Source organism: Ostrea edulis, chromosome 6, assembly GCF_947568905.1.
Source record: "Ostrea edulis chromosome 6, xbOstEdul1.1, whole genome shotgun sequence".
In the NCBI taxonomy this organism is placed as follows: Eukaryota; Metazoa; Mollusca; class Bivalvia; order Ostreida; family Ostreidae; genus Ostrea; species Ostrea edulis.
In genome coordinates, this window is record NC_079169.1 from 66996823 (window position 1) to 67012210 (window position 15388).

The 15388-nt window shown below is 34.3% G+C and overlaps 1 protein-coding gene across 1 annotated transcript in view; it reads left to right on the forward strand.

Moving 5' to 3' along the window:
- Positions 1-14927, forward strand: part of LOC125646118 (HORMA domain-containing protein 1-like) — a 77882-nt gene extending 62955 nt beyond the window's left edge. The window contains exons 18-21 of the mRNA XM_048872273.2: positions 1779-1823; positions 2875-2964; positions 11252-11353; positions 13298-14927. Coding sequence (XP_048728230.2) covers positions 1779-1823; positions 2875-2964; positions 11252-11353; positions 13298-13402 — 342 coding nt within the window. The 3' untranslated portion in view covers positions 13403-14927. The remainder of the gene's footprint in view (positions 1-1778; positions 1824-2874; positions 2965-11251; positions 11354-13297) is intronic.
- The last annotated feature ends 461 nt before the right edge of the window (positions 14928-15388 follow it).

Sequence of the window (15388 nt, forward strand, 5' to 3'; positions counted from 1 at the left end):
AGTAACAACTATCAAGGACAGGAGGAAGAAAAAAACTTGTGTCAACATTCTGAAGCTGGTTGCTGGTGTCTTGAGTGTAGGAGAGCAGGCCTCATGTATGATGAACCATGGTGGCTGGAGGATTCCATGCTAGGGCCCGATTGAGATTTCCCTAGTTACATGTAGTTAGATGGACAGAAACAAGGGAGAAAATAATATGACTCACAACCACTGGTTGTAATTTTGTTTGAAATTCTTCAAAGAGGTGATAACAACCTTGTCCAATAATAATACTCTCCCAAATAATTTGATTTTTATGCTCCCCGAAATTTTTTTTGGGGAAGCATTGTCGCTGTCATCTGTCTGTTTGAACTCATATCTGCCAAAACTTTCTTCAGAAATTGATCACAAACATTCCTTGGGACAGGGGCTTTTGGACCAAGGTAATTTTAGATAGGTCAAGGTTGCTCAACATATAATTTATTATATAAGGAAAAAGTTATTTCAGTTTTTGAACAGGTATTGATCATATGTCACACAAATGGCTTTCAGACATAGGTCTTTCAAGGTAATTTTCTAAAGGTCAAGGTCACTCAGAACATATATACCTTATATATGAACTTTAATTTCAACAATATTTCAACAGTTATTGATCTCTTGGAACAAGGTCTCTCAAGGTCATTTGGAAAGGTCTGCTAGTAACCAAGCAAATTTTACTAGCCCCCTAAAAAATAAGCAAACCAACACAAATTTTTTATAGTTAAAATAAAACTAAAGAAAACTCTTGTCTTGCAGTATTATACCATTTTAATATTCAATTTTTTTTTCATTTCACAATAAATGTGAATGAGTGTTCATCATGTCTGTATATTGGTTTCTCCTGTTTGTAAATTTTCATAGTCAGGTACCCCACATACACAACATCATCCCCCGCCCCCCTCAACCTCCTCTCCTTATGGGAGAAGCCAAAAACCAAGGTCTACCATCAGTCCAACCCTTTGGATTTCTTGTATTTGTTTGAAATGATCATAATCCAATTTGGTCTATTTAGGGGGTGCTCGCTGGTTTTTTTTGTCGTTTGTATTTTTTTGTGTGTATGTGTTATTGCTGAATAAACACTTCTAAGGTATTCTGTTCATACTTAATCACACCATTAATGGTTTGAATTATGCTTAAGATTACAATTCTCACATTTGATTTACAAGACATTCATAGTTTACTAGACTTCACCAGCACAGCGGATTACCCGGATAACAATTTTTACTAGCCCAATATAAAATTTAGTAGCCTCAGACGTCAAGACTACCAACTTTTTGCAGTGACTGCCAAATTTTTAAAGAAGTTTTATCGAAGATAGATAATGACCTATCATCCAAAAATACAGTGTACAGAATCATAAGGGTACAAAATGTTAGATGAAAATGCCATTTTCATGAAGTAGATATTCAAATTTGTTCACATAATTATCTTTGAAGACAGAAAGGGCCCTCATTGGGAATGAATGAATAAATGCAGTTGCTCAAGTGAGCAATGTGGTCCATGGGCCTCTCGTAACATGTTATTACACACAATATGGTAGACATATAACAGTGTTGAGAAATAACTTTCAGAACCTTTCCTTTTTCTGTTCAACCTTTTTCTTTTATCATATTTATCATAAAATCTAAGCAGTACTATGTGAATTTGTCAATTTTTTTCTGTTTTATAGATCTCCTTATCTGTGTACTGTAAGGTGAATTAATGGGAGTATTTTATGAAAGGAAAATAATTGCCCCATGTTTTTATTATTCCCCATTTAGATGGAGACTGAAGATGCCAGTATTGGTCATGAAGCAACTGAAGAGGTATTTAAAAACAGTATTCATTATATAGAGCAGCATTCACATGACTGTAATACTTATCATTTCCATTAGTGGAACTCTTCAAATTAAAGGCGCGTAAAGTCGTACTACCGGGACAACATAATGTAAAACACATTACTTAGGCATACGTAATATAAATTATGGTATCGAATACATATTATAACCGACTGCAAACCACAACACTGATTAAAATTTTAAAGTCAAATTTAGGATTTGATTATTTTTACAAGAACACAGACGAACTTATTTAACTATGTGAGGGAGAGAAGGTACTAAATTAGCCAAATCTGACCGATATAAAGCATCAATCGCAAGAAGAACTGTGAACGGAAAAACCTATATGCACATCCAGCACAATAACTTTTCTTGTAATTAATGGGATTAATATGTTTTTAAAGTTATTCTATCAGACTATGAAGACATTCTATTTTATAATACAATTAGGACAAGTTCATATGGCATGGACTTTGTAATCGTACACGTACACCCCCCCCCCCCCCCCCCCCCCCCCCCCCCCCTCAATTCCCATATTTTAGAACAAGTTATATATATTCCAAACTGCATTTCTAACACTAATTAACACAACTAATGGGTTTCCAAACTGCATCGAAGCTATTTTGAAAATTACAAAATATTGATGGACTTAGGACAAAGAGCATTGTTGTTTGGAATTTAAAAAATAGGTGTGGTGGAGTTTAATAAAACATGTAACATCTTTAATAAAATAGTGTTAGAATATTTGAAAAATGCAGTTTGATCAATGGTTATTTTATTTAAAAATACAACATGTATTTTAACTCTTAAAAAAAAAGGGGGGGGGGTGCTATGAACGTTTCGTTTATGTCCCAGTAATCTCGTACTTGCTCGCGAGACTTGTGTATTTTCTTACCAATGACGCACAAGAGTCATCAAAGCGCGATAACTCTAACGAGCTGGTAATGAAAAGTATTTGCATTTTGTCTGTTCATTCAAAAAAGAAGAAAAAATGATATATTAATTTATCAGTTTATTTTCTCTCCAATATTTTGAATAGCACATTGAAAAAATCACAGATCTGACTGAAAGTATGGAGCTAAATGGTCAGAAGAGACAGAGAAAAAAGAAACTGGGACCAGTTTCAGAGGTAATACATGTACCATTGTATCTTTACAAATATATTCTAAAAAGCAGCATTTTTAATTTGCAAATTGAATTTTTTACAACGGATTTAATAGAAAAGGGCAGTGTATTGAGCAGCATTATCTAAAGCTTTATTAGGTCACCTGAATAAACTTGGGTGACCTATTGCAATTTTTTTGTTGTCGTGCGATGTACATGCGTTAAGAATTAAACATTTTTAGCTTCTTTTTTGATAATTAACAACTATCCCAATTCTTTTCAAATTTGGTATGAAGCATCTGGGACAAGGGGGACATAAATTGTAAATTTCAGGACTCGTGCACCCCTGGGGCCTGAGGAGCGGGGCAAAAACTGCTAAAAATTGACCAATTTTCAAAAATCTTCTTCTCTACAACCTCACATGTGTAAGTAAATCTAAATGCATAGTGATGTAGAGGAGGAAGGGCTCTACCAAAAGGGTAAAGTTCATGATCCCAGGGATAGGGGTTCTGACCCCAGGGCAGGGCCAAACTTATTATATAGTGTTTACGTTTAAAACACTGAAATAACATCTAAATAGATATTTAAAAAGAGCAGATAGTCCTTTAACAAAATTGTAAATTTGATGATCCCAAGGGTAGGGGTTTTGGTATCAGGGTGGGGCCAAAATGGTCAGTTATTAAATTATATGAACAATAGAAATTTCAACTTCTTGATAAGTTCTACCATTCCAATTCATGAAGCATCTTTGGGACAATGGGACATGATTGTAATTTTCAAGAATCCTGCACCCCAGGGCCTTAGGGGTGGAGTAAAAACTGCCAAAAATTGACCAATTTTCAAAAATCTTCTTTTCTGCACCAGCATATCTTTTAAGAAAAACTAAATGCATAGTGATGTAGAGCAGGAAGGCCTCTACCAGAATTATAACTTTAAGGATCCTTGGGGTAGAGGTTCTGACTCAAGGGTGGGGCCAAACTTGGTATGTATAGTGTATATATGCAAACATAGAATGATATCTGCTTTAATGCTATTGATACTAAATTGAAACTAAATGGATATATAGAAGAAGTAGGTTGTCTGTTACCAAAATTGTAAATTTCATGATCCTAGGGGGTAAGGTTAGGGTTTGGTTTCAGGGTGGTGCTGAAATTATTATAATGATTTGAAGGACTTCTTTAAGTTTGCTGATATCATATAATATCTAAATGCATATTTAAGAATAGCAGAAAAGGATGTACCAAAAGAATAGTTTTGCAACCTTAGGGATGGTCCAAATTGGTCATATCGTTTAATGGTAATACTTATATTATGTGTATGCACTTTTGAGGGCATTGAAGTTTCAAGAACACATCTTGTTTTATACTGTTGCTGAATATTAGAATTTAGCTTAGATATTTAGGACAGGAGTTTTTTCCTAGATTTCATAGCTCTTGGGACTAGTGATACTTTTCACTAGTACTCAGGTGACCAATAAGGCATGTGGGCCTCTTTTTTACACATCTATTGAATGCGTGAAAATAAATTCTTCAATCGGACTAAAGTACAGACCTATACTATATAGATTTAATATAATGTAGGTCTGTACTTTAGTCAGATTGTAAATTCTTGGAACAAACATTTTTATCTTCTCATTCATACCCTCACAATTAATTGTGAGAGGTGATAAAGCAATGCGACTTTTTTTGTGAGTAGGTGTGAGCTTCTAAACACTGTACAGGCCACATTTTTTTGCTCAATTTTATTGATACTTCACAGGCAGTTTTGTTGAGAGGATAAAAATCAAAGTTCAAGGTCATTCTGGGACTTCTTAGAAAAAGCTTGTAAACAGGCCACATTTTAAGCCTCTGAAATCAAAGATTCTTTTGGACTTCTGTCTGTGACAAGAAAAAACTTTAATCTTGGTCATATCTTTTACACCATATATTTCGTATTTCATATTTGGTATGTGTATTCCTTTTGGCAAGAGCTTTCCATTGACACCAAAATCTTTGACCTGGTGACTAACATTGACCTTTGACATACTTTTAGAAAATTTGAATATAAGCCATCTCTTTCAAATCATAAGAGGTACTGTTTATATATTGAACATGTGAATTTTTGAAAAGACCTTTCCAGCGATACAATGTTTGGTGACCTTGTGACCTTGACCACTGACGTAGTTTTTGGAAATTTTCAAGAAATCTTTAACCTTGGTCATATCTTATACAACATAAGATGTACAGCTATCATGTTTGGCATGTGTATTCCTTGTGACCAGACCTTTGCATTGGTACCAATTCTTTGACCTGGAGACCTGTACATTGATCCACTTTTAGGAAATTTTAATATTTAATAGCCATATCTTTTAAACTTTAAGGCACTGCTTTCATATTTAGCATGTGCATTTCTTTTGAAAGACCTTTCCATTGGTACCAATTTTTTTTTTACCTTGTGACCTTGAAATTGACCTCTGATCTACTTTGAAAATTATTTACTAAAATGAATTCCACTTTGTTGTAATCCGGGGGCATCAGTGTTTTACATCTTGTTTTCTCAAATGATTTGATACTCCACATGTAGCTTAATTTGGGGTCCAAAGTTCAATCTCAGTATGGGACTTCACAGAAAAACTTTTAGACACCCTAAAGACCACATTTTTTGCTCGATTGATTTGATACTTCATATCTTCTGTAGCTTAGTTATTAAGAGAGAAAAAACTTTTATGATTATGGAGTCAAAAGTCAAGATCAGTACAGGAGTTCATAGAAAAAGTTTGTAGACAATGATTGCAAGGGGATATGCCCCATCTTGTGAAACTCTTGTTAATTAATAAACATTCTTGTCAAATAGCAACAAACAAAGGTTTTTTATACGCCCGTCGAAGATGGGACGTATTATGGTATGGCGTCTTCCGTCTGTCTGTCCGGACCTTGTGGGCAGGATACAGACTGAACCATAAGCCCTAGGACTTTACAACTAGGTACATTTGATCACCATGATGAGAGGAAGATGCCTATTGTTTTTCAAGGTCAAAGGTCAAGGTCGTAGTATCACTTATTAGGAAAACCTTGTGGGCAGGATACAAACCGAACCGCAAGCTCCAGGATATTATAACTTGGTATATTTGATCACCATGATGAGAGGAAGATGCCTATTTTTCAAGGTCAAAGGTCAAGGTCGTAGTATCACTTTTTAGGAAAACTTTGTGGGCAGGATACAAACTGAACCGTAAGCTCCAGGATATTATAACTTGGTATATTTGATCATCATGATGAGAGGAAGGTGCCTATTGTTTTTCAAGGTCAAAGGTCAAGGTCGTAGTATCACTTGTTAGGAAAACCTTGTGGGCAAGATACAAACCGAACCGTTAGCATATTTATTAAGTAACGCATTCTAAGGCTATCCCTCTTTATATCTTGATATCCATTTCTACAAGCATAATAATGAATTAGCTCACAGAGGACAGTGCTAACTTCACTAAAATATGAATCCCACTAAAATATGTTTTCCTTGAGCAAAATCTACGGGCGTATTATGCCACGTTGGCGTTGCTCTTGTTACACAAAAATAAATCTGCAGTATTTTGACCAAATTTCACAAGAATATCCAGGTTCTAGTGCAAAAAGTACATTGAAATTGAAACATGACAACATCAGTGGAAACGGCACGACCTTTGATCGGTATCTCAGTGCACTTTGCCATTGTAACTGAGAAGTCTTATTCAGAGGGGCAAGATTACGATGTCATGGGGATAGAGTTATGAGAAAATGTTGACAACAAGGATTTTTATCCACTTTGAAGCAATGGATATTTTCAAAGCAACATTTTATAAAATGCCGCGCATGCGCAGATAGGGGTTAGTTCTGCTGCGGCAAGACTAACCCCTATCTGTGCATGTGTGAATTGATAGCGTGCAGGAAACCATCAATGTCCAACAAATCCAATCATATTATAGATTGAGAAATAAGAATAAAATAACAGACACAAACAAATGCAATATCAATAGATTACAAGATGCAAATAAATGAACACTGGTGGGCATTACAAGTTTTAACACAGACATACAAATAACTATGCCATTTACTTCAATTTTCATAGGGATAGGCACTGCAAATTTCAGCCAACCCAATATTTGTAAACAAAAGATTTGTTAGTTTGGTAGGTTAGTTGTGACTAATGTAAATTTACATATAGTTTAATGATATTATTATTAGTTAGTTGTGACTAATGACTTTTCCCAACAATTTCATAAGATCCAAGAATTAAAATAATTCCAGATTCCAATAATACTCTGTTCACAGATCTACAGTAGTGTCATATAAAGGATAGAAGAAAAAACAAAACCAAACTAGTATTTAGAAGGTCAACTGAGCCGAAGGCTGAAGTGAGCTTTTCTGATCAAAATGTGTCCGTTGTCTGTCGGTGTCTCCCTCGGTGTCATTGACATAAACTTTTAACATTTTTATCTTCTTCTCCAGAACCATTGGGCCAATTTCAATCAAAATAGGCACAAAGCATCATTGGGTAAAGGGGATTCAAGTTTGTTCAAATGAAGGGCCATGCCCCCTTTAAAGGGGAGATAATCACAAAAATGCAAAAATAGGGTGTGGCCATTTAAAAATCTTCTCAGGAACCACTGAGCCAGAAAAGCTGTTTACATGAAAGTTTCGATCTTGACATAGTGCAGATTCAAGTTTGTAAAAATAATGACCCCGGGGGGTATGTTTGGGCCACAATAGGGGATCAAAGTTATACATGAGAATACACAGAAAATCTTTAAAAATCTTCTCAAGAACCAATAGACCAGAAGAGTGGAGATTTACCTGAAAGCTTCCTGATATAAAGTAGATTCAAATCTGCTCAGATCTTGGTCCCCGTGGGGTAGGGTGGGGATCAAAGTTTTACATGCTGATATATAGGAAAATCTTCTCCAGAACCACTGGACCAATTTCAATCAAACTTGGAACAAATCTTCCTTGGGTAAAGGGGATTCAAGTTTGTTGAAATGAAGGGCCATGCTCCCTTCAAAGGGGAGATAAGCTCAAAAATACACAAATTAGGACGGAGTCATTTAAAAATCTTCTTCTCAAGATCCACTGGGCCAGAAAAGCTGAAATTTACATGAAAGCTTCCTTACAAAGTGGAGATCAAGTTTGTAAAAATCATGGCCCCCGGGGGTAGGATAGGGCCACAATAGGGAATGTACAGGGAATCAAACTTGGCACAAAGCATCCTTAGATGAAATTTGTTAATATGAAAGGCCATATCCGTGTTTAAGGGCATATGATAATTGATGAATTTGTAGTCAAGTTTATATATATATATATATATATATATATATATATATATATACATTTATTTCCCAGAGCCTACTCTATAACAATTTTAAAATAACTAACTAATATAATAGGGCAGCTGCCAGGGATGGGGCCCTGACTAAGCTCCCTCAATATATAACAAAGTTTTTACTAAAGTACCACGCAGGGTGCATATTAACTAATTTAGATATACATTCATTGAATATATAAATTTCATTGCATGTCAGAGTAATATTGTCATAGTTGACATTTAAATATATAGGTTATACAGTATTCATATTGTATGATGATCAATGTAACAATGAGTTAGTAGATTACAACAATGCCATAATGTTAAATATAATAAAGCTAGGGATTTTCTTAAAACATAATACCACTCATGCTGCCTCAGGGTCCACACACACACAAACTAGAGTCCAGAGATGACCCTAGGGCGGCCTAGCCAGGAGACCATTTTCTCCCAGTAGAGGTGGATTTATATCATACGTAAAACTACATTTACCTTTGCTTAAGTCTAATAGTTTGTTACCGTACTGAAAGCGAGGGATTATTGGAGAGTTTGTGATAAATGGAACAATTGAAAGATCATATTTGTTTATAAATTCTCTAAAGACTGAATATAAAATCTTATATTGGCAAATCCAATTACTTTTGTATTTTAAATTATCAAGAAACCATTTAGCAGGTTTTAGACCACTTGAGTCACATATATCTTTGACATAGAGCAGATTACTTTAAATCTAATCAGGGAAATATAGTGTCTTACCTTTATATGTGAATAATTTATTATTCCATATTGGTTGTTGTAAGAATTCTGAAGCTGATAAATGCATTTGTCTCTGTTTACATTTATTGTAACATATAAAAATTTGTTGATAGAAAATTGGAAAGTTTTTGATTAAGCCATAATTTTTCAAATCTGTTTCATTGGTAATTAGAATATATTTAAAGTAAATATTATTTTTCAGACATAAGGATTCTACATATGACTTCAATTTTCCCTTTGAATTTAGTAATTTTTCAACCCAAGATGCTTTTATTGACATTAATTTTGACTCAACGTCTATCACACCAATACCTCCTTCATTAATGCTACGTATTAAAGTATTTCGTTTTATACGATCTGTTTTATTCCATAGGAACTTAAATATAAGTCTATTCATTGTTTTTATTTCTTCATTGCATGGTAAAGAGAGAACAGAGATTCTGTATAAAATCTTAGATAGAGCTAACGTGTTGATCACGCAAGTTTTTCCAAAAAGAGTGAGGTTTCTTGTTTTCCAAGCCTCAAAAAGTTTTTCCATGTCTTTTATACAATTCAAAATATTATTTTTATAACAAAGTGTTTTATCATGACCGATGTAGATTCCTAAAGTTTTTACACAAGAGGAATTTATATTTATTCCACAAATATTATCCGTATAATTATGTTTTAGGTTTCCCATTAAGATACTTTCCGATTTGGATGTGTTAAGAATAATTCCCGAAACGGAGCTAAATTTATTTATGATATCTAGAGCATTATTCATTGAGACTTCATCTTTTAAAGGGAGTGTACAGTCATCTGCATGTTGGACAATTCTAATTTCATTATCTTTGTCATTATTAACCATGTTAATACCTTTGATGCTATTGCTTTTTCTAATCTGAATTGCAAGAATTTCAGTAACAAACAAAAATATTATAGCAGAAATGGGACACCCCTGACGGATGCCCCGGGATATTTTACAGGTTTTTGATATCCACCCATTATTTTTCATTCTGAATAAAGGCTCTGTATATAAAATGTTCAGCCACTTTAAGAAATTAATACCGAAATTAAAGGATTTAAGTGCTTTAAACATAAAATTCCATTCCACTGAATCAAAAACTTTTTGAAAATCAAGAAATAATAATATTCCGTCCTCATTACAATTTTCACAATATTGTGAAAATTTGTAGTCAAGTTTAATAATTAAGTTTGATGATTAATGAATTTTTAGTCGTTACTTTTGAAAAGTTTTTTCTGAATCAAGCTGCTTGTATAATGATAGTTTTGCTCAAGCTTGTTTATTGATAGGAAGTGCTGTTCAGGTGAGCAATGTGGCCCATGGGCCTCTTGTTTGATTATCTTAGGCATTTGTCTTTCATTGGCAGTAAGTTTTCATGCCCCCGAGATCTTTGATCGGGGGGGGGGGGGGGGGGGGGGGGGGGGGGCATATTGTTTTTGCCCTAATTCTGTCTGAAACTTTAACCTTGCTAAATAACTTTTGAACAGTAAGTGATAGAGCTTTGATATTTCACTTGAGTATTCTTTGTGACAAGACCTTTCCGTGGGTACCAACATTTTTTTACCCTGTGACCTTGACCTTGGAGTTTGACCTACTTTTTGAAAACTTTAACCTTATTTATAACTTTTAAACAGTAAGTGTTGGCGCTTTGATATTTCACATGAGTATTCCTTGTGACAAGACCTCTCCGTTGGTACTAAACCTTTTGACCTTGACATTTGACCTACTTTAAGAAAAATTGACATTGGTCATAACTTCTAAATGATAAATATTAGAGCTTTCATATTGCACATGAGCATTTCTTTTGACAAGATTTTTCTACTGGTACCAAGATAATTGTCCTTGTGACCTTGGCCATCTTCAGAATTGGCTATTATAGGGGGCATTTGTGTTTCACAAACACATCTTGTTATTATTTTATATTCACAATGATTTGTCAGTACCACAAACATATACTGTTTTAATGTATTTTATTTCTCAAGAGAAGTGGTAACATATCAATTTGATATAAAAAACCCATGTTTCTCTTTTTTATATACCTTCACATTACACACTAGACATCTATTCCTTTATTGACATTTCTGATATACGAATGTAAAACTATGATTGGACTTTGAACCAGTACCTTAGCTATAAACTTCCTTAGCCAAGAAAATAGAAAAAAATGTTTCATCTGAATATAAAAGTCTTGTGCAATTATTCTATTTTCTTGCATAATACATGTCTGTTGAATTGAATACAGCTCAGACACAGTCCTCGTCTACTGCAGAAGAAACATGATGATGTGGATCTCCCACAAGTCCAGAGAAAGGGCAAAAAAAGAGCCTGCTCAAAAATGTATGAGGTATGGTCAAATTTCATTTTGGTTCTTTTCTTCTCAGAATGTTTTAACTGTCATATTGTGCATTAACTTTTCACATTTACAACTTCTTCAGAACCACTGAACCGATCGAAAACAGTACAAATGATCCTTCGGGGAATTTAAGTTTGTTGAAATAAAGGCCTTCTGATCTAAGGAGAAATAACTGGGCGATAATGAAAGTAGGATTTTAAAAATATTCTCTCTAGGACCACTATACCCCAAAAGTCAAAATTTGGTATGATTACAGGTGACTCTCAATAACAAAGGATCTGATTAAACTTCGAAAGTTCGAAAAATTGGAGGTAGAGTTAAATCTTGAAATTGAAGGTCCAATCATAATGGTTCAGATTATATAGTATCCGGATTGCATATTTACAACATCATGGGATTGTTTTGACACATTTTCCTCTATGTTTTTCAACAGCACAGCTTTATCTTGCATGGATAATTTTTTTCAAATTTGTTTTATATGCCTGTCTTTAGACGGACGTATTATGGTACAGCAATGTCTGTATATCTATCCGTTCGGGGTCGGGAGGCACCTTTTGTATATACCAAGCACCCATAAAAAAAAATAAAAAATTACCCCATGACCCATCAAATTAATAAACTCATTTTACAATGACCCATCTAATAAAAAAAGAACTAACCAGACCCACCACAAAAATATTTTTAAAAATGAAAACGGTACAAATCTCGCGAGGTTTTCGGGACAAACATTCTAGTCAATGACGCGGTAATGCCTGTGCGACATTGCATCACAGTAGTTCTGAAGAAACAATGTCACATCAACAATCAAAGGCATCTATGGCGGGAATGTTGGAAAGATTGGGAGTCCAAACGATGCTATTATCATTAAATGGGTATGGATATGTTTTTCCACGAATCGTTCGTCTTCTAATGGAGCCCGCGCCCGGAGGCCTCTATATCACCATCACACCGACTGATAAATATAACGCATTGGTACCCTCGTATAAATCAACTAAGGTTTGCCTATTTTTATTAGAAAACGGAGTACCTATTGGTTTCAAAATATTCCCAAAATCGATGCACTGTAAACTGTAATAATCTACAGAACAGAGTTCGCCGCCATCACGTCCAAAGGGACCCTACTAAACACGCCTCTAATTTGAAGAGTGCCGTAATGGGAAGTTATGCGCTGCAAAGAGCGACAACTCGAATAGTTCTATGTTACTTCCGATTTCCGATTTCGAAAACAGCATTTCGAAAGCATGTTTTCAATGTTCCCTCCGACGTTTTGTAACCAACACGACAAGAGCGACAATAAAAATATTCTGAAAACTCAACACCCCCGTGGCACAAAATAAAACAATAGAAACTACCCACTACCCATAATAAATATTTTTTTAACAGTCCAACGACGGACCAATTAAAATATGAAAAAATACAACCACCCACACAAAAAAATATCGTTTGCCGCCCGACCCCCCCCCCCCCCCCCCCCAATTTGATCATTTCTGGAACAGCCCTTAGTTACGTTCAACGGAAAAGGCAATGTACCCTTTGACCTTAATGATGCTCCATATTTGGTAATGATTATGTAGACAGGTGGTACTAGAAAACCGGATTGAGCTAGTTTGCAACAAACATGTATTCATTATATGTTGAAAGCAATGTCAATTTCAAAAGAAATATGAGAGAAAAGATTCAGTGAATGTAAATATCAGACATTTATGAAGGCCCATTGGAACTGAAACTTGGAACATCAATAAAGTTTCCTGTTTATGTGATTAATAACAAACCTGACAACTTGGATATTAATGGATTGTAAATTCAAATTGTTAAGAACTGTTTTATTTTTGAAAATTTCTAGAGGCAAAATCGGTTATTGGTTTTGACACTTTAGAGCACAATGAAAAATTTGCATTTGAAGTTCATGAAAACATATTTTACATATATTAACAGAATTCCGAATTTGAGATATCGGACAGTCAAGATTTGACTGTTGACGAGGAATATCACAAAGGCAAGAAGAAAGCAAGTGATGTTGCAAAAGCCATTATGGTTTGATCAGACCCTGCAATGTATGTTTTGTAAAAACATTCAATCAAGAGTACTATTCACATCTAATCTATACTTTGAATGCAAATAGTGTAGAAGAGATGAAACATTGCATAATTATGATATACATGTTCATAAACAAGTTACAGTATGCTGTTTTATGTTTTTGGTTTTTTTCGGTTATAACTATTTACATGATATTGATCAATGTGTGAACATTGCTGATGATGTTTTTTTGGGTTTTTTTGGTTATAACTATTTACATGATATTGATTGATGTGTGAACATTGCTGATGATGTTTTTTTGTTTTTTTTTGGTTATAACTATTTACATGATATTGATTGATGTGTGAACATTGCTGATGATGTTTTTTTGTTTTTTTTTGGTTATAACTATTTACATGATATTGATCAATGTGTGAACATTGCTGATGATTAAGAAAGATATTGCAATGTTATTGCTGTTAGTCTGTTTCAATATGTTTTATAATTTTGAAATTGTAAAGTGATTTAGTTACAAAAGTAGAATAAATGTGTTGCACATTTCTAGTAATATTTTAGACATAGTGGAATCAGTTAGTTTGTCCAGATACATTATCAGATTCTGTCCAAAAATTTCACTTGTACATGTAAGATTTGTTGTACACTATGATATGAACCAATGCACTTTGTTTATTCAGAGAGATTTATCGCATAGAACGTTCAGACTTGTCACTATTGTGTAATTTTTGGAATGCATGGATGTAGAACCTCTTTATTTAATCAAATTTGATAATGACCAGAAGGATTATTTTGATCCTCAACAAAGTTCATTGTTAAGAAGGTCAAAAGGATCCAAAACAATATTCTTACAAACTTGTAATGTTTCTTCTAAAGTATACATGTATATGTAATGCTGCACAAATATGAGTGTAAAATTTTTGTCCAAGTCATAGCACTGTGATACAATGTGGGAACTGTAGACTACTTATGATGATAGAGTTTGTCATTTGTAACTAAGATCATAATAAAAATGATAGCATAAGGTAAGGTAGGGATTATAGACATTCATACCTCAAAGAAAAGTACCAATGATCAGAGGGTAAGTCATGTTCCTGGATCATAGTAATTTTGAGAAAGGTCGAGGTCCTAGAGATTAGCAGTATAGAAATTTTCTTCTGAAACTTTATGTACAAATGTAGGTCTGAATTTTAGAAATAGTGACTATTTCTAAAATTCAGAGCTACCTTCATTGACTATATAATCTTCTCCTGCAGGCATGCTAGAATTTGTTGAACTAACATAGATGACATAGTAAAGTTATAAGAATGCAAGGTTGCAGATCTTGATTGTGTTCCATGAGAGTAGGTATTGGTCGTTTTAGGACTGCTCTAATTTTATTTGTATGTTATACTCCGAGTGTGAGTACTGTGTTGATTTTCTCTTTATTTGTTGTTGAATCATCTGCTGTCCAGTTAACAGAGTGGTCTTGTGTCTTTATTGTTGATCATTTTAGTGCTATACAAATAATAATAAAAAAAATATTCAAATTGTGTTTTTGATTTATTGTTAAGGACATAATAGATTGATAGGATAAGACTGGCAATGAAATAGTTTCTAGATTAAATTTCATGTTTGAGCCAAATGATGTGACAGTTGGATTTGAAAAAAAAATATGCTAGGTATGTTTGAATGAAATATTGTTAAAGTTGGATTAAAATTTGAATGCTACATTTCAGCTAATTATACCCCCCCGCAACAAGTTGGGGGGGGGGGGGGGGGGATACTGGAATCAGGTTGTCCGTCCGTCTGTAGACGCAATGGTTTCCGGGCTCTAAAGCATTATCCTTTCCACCTACCGTCACCATATCATACATATGGACTACCCATGGGATGAAGATGTTCCCTATCGATTTTGGGGTCAAAAGGTCAAAGGTCAAGCACACTGGACATCGAAGTAGCAATATGGTTTCCGGGCTCTAAAGCGTTATCCTTTCCACCTACCGTCACCATATC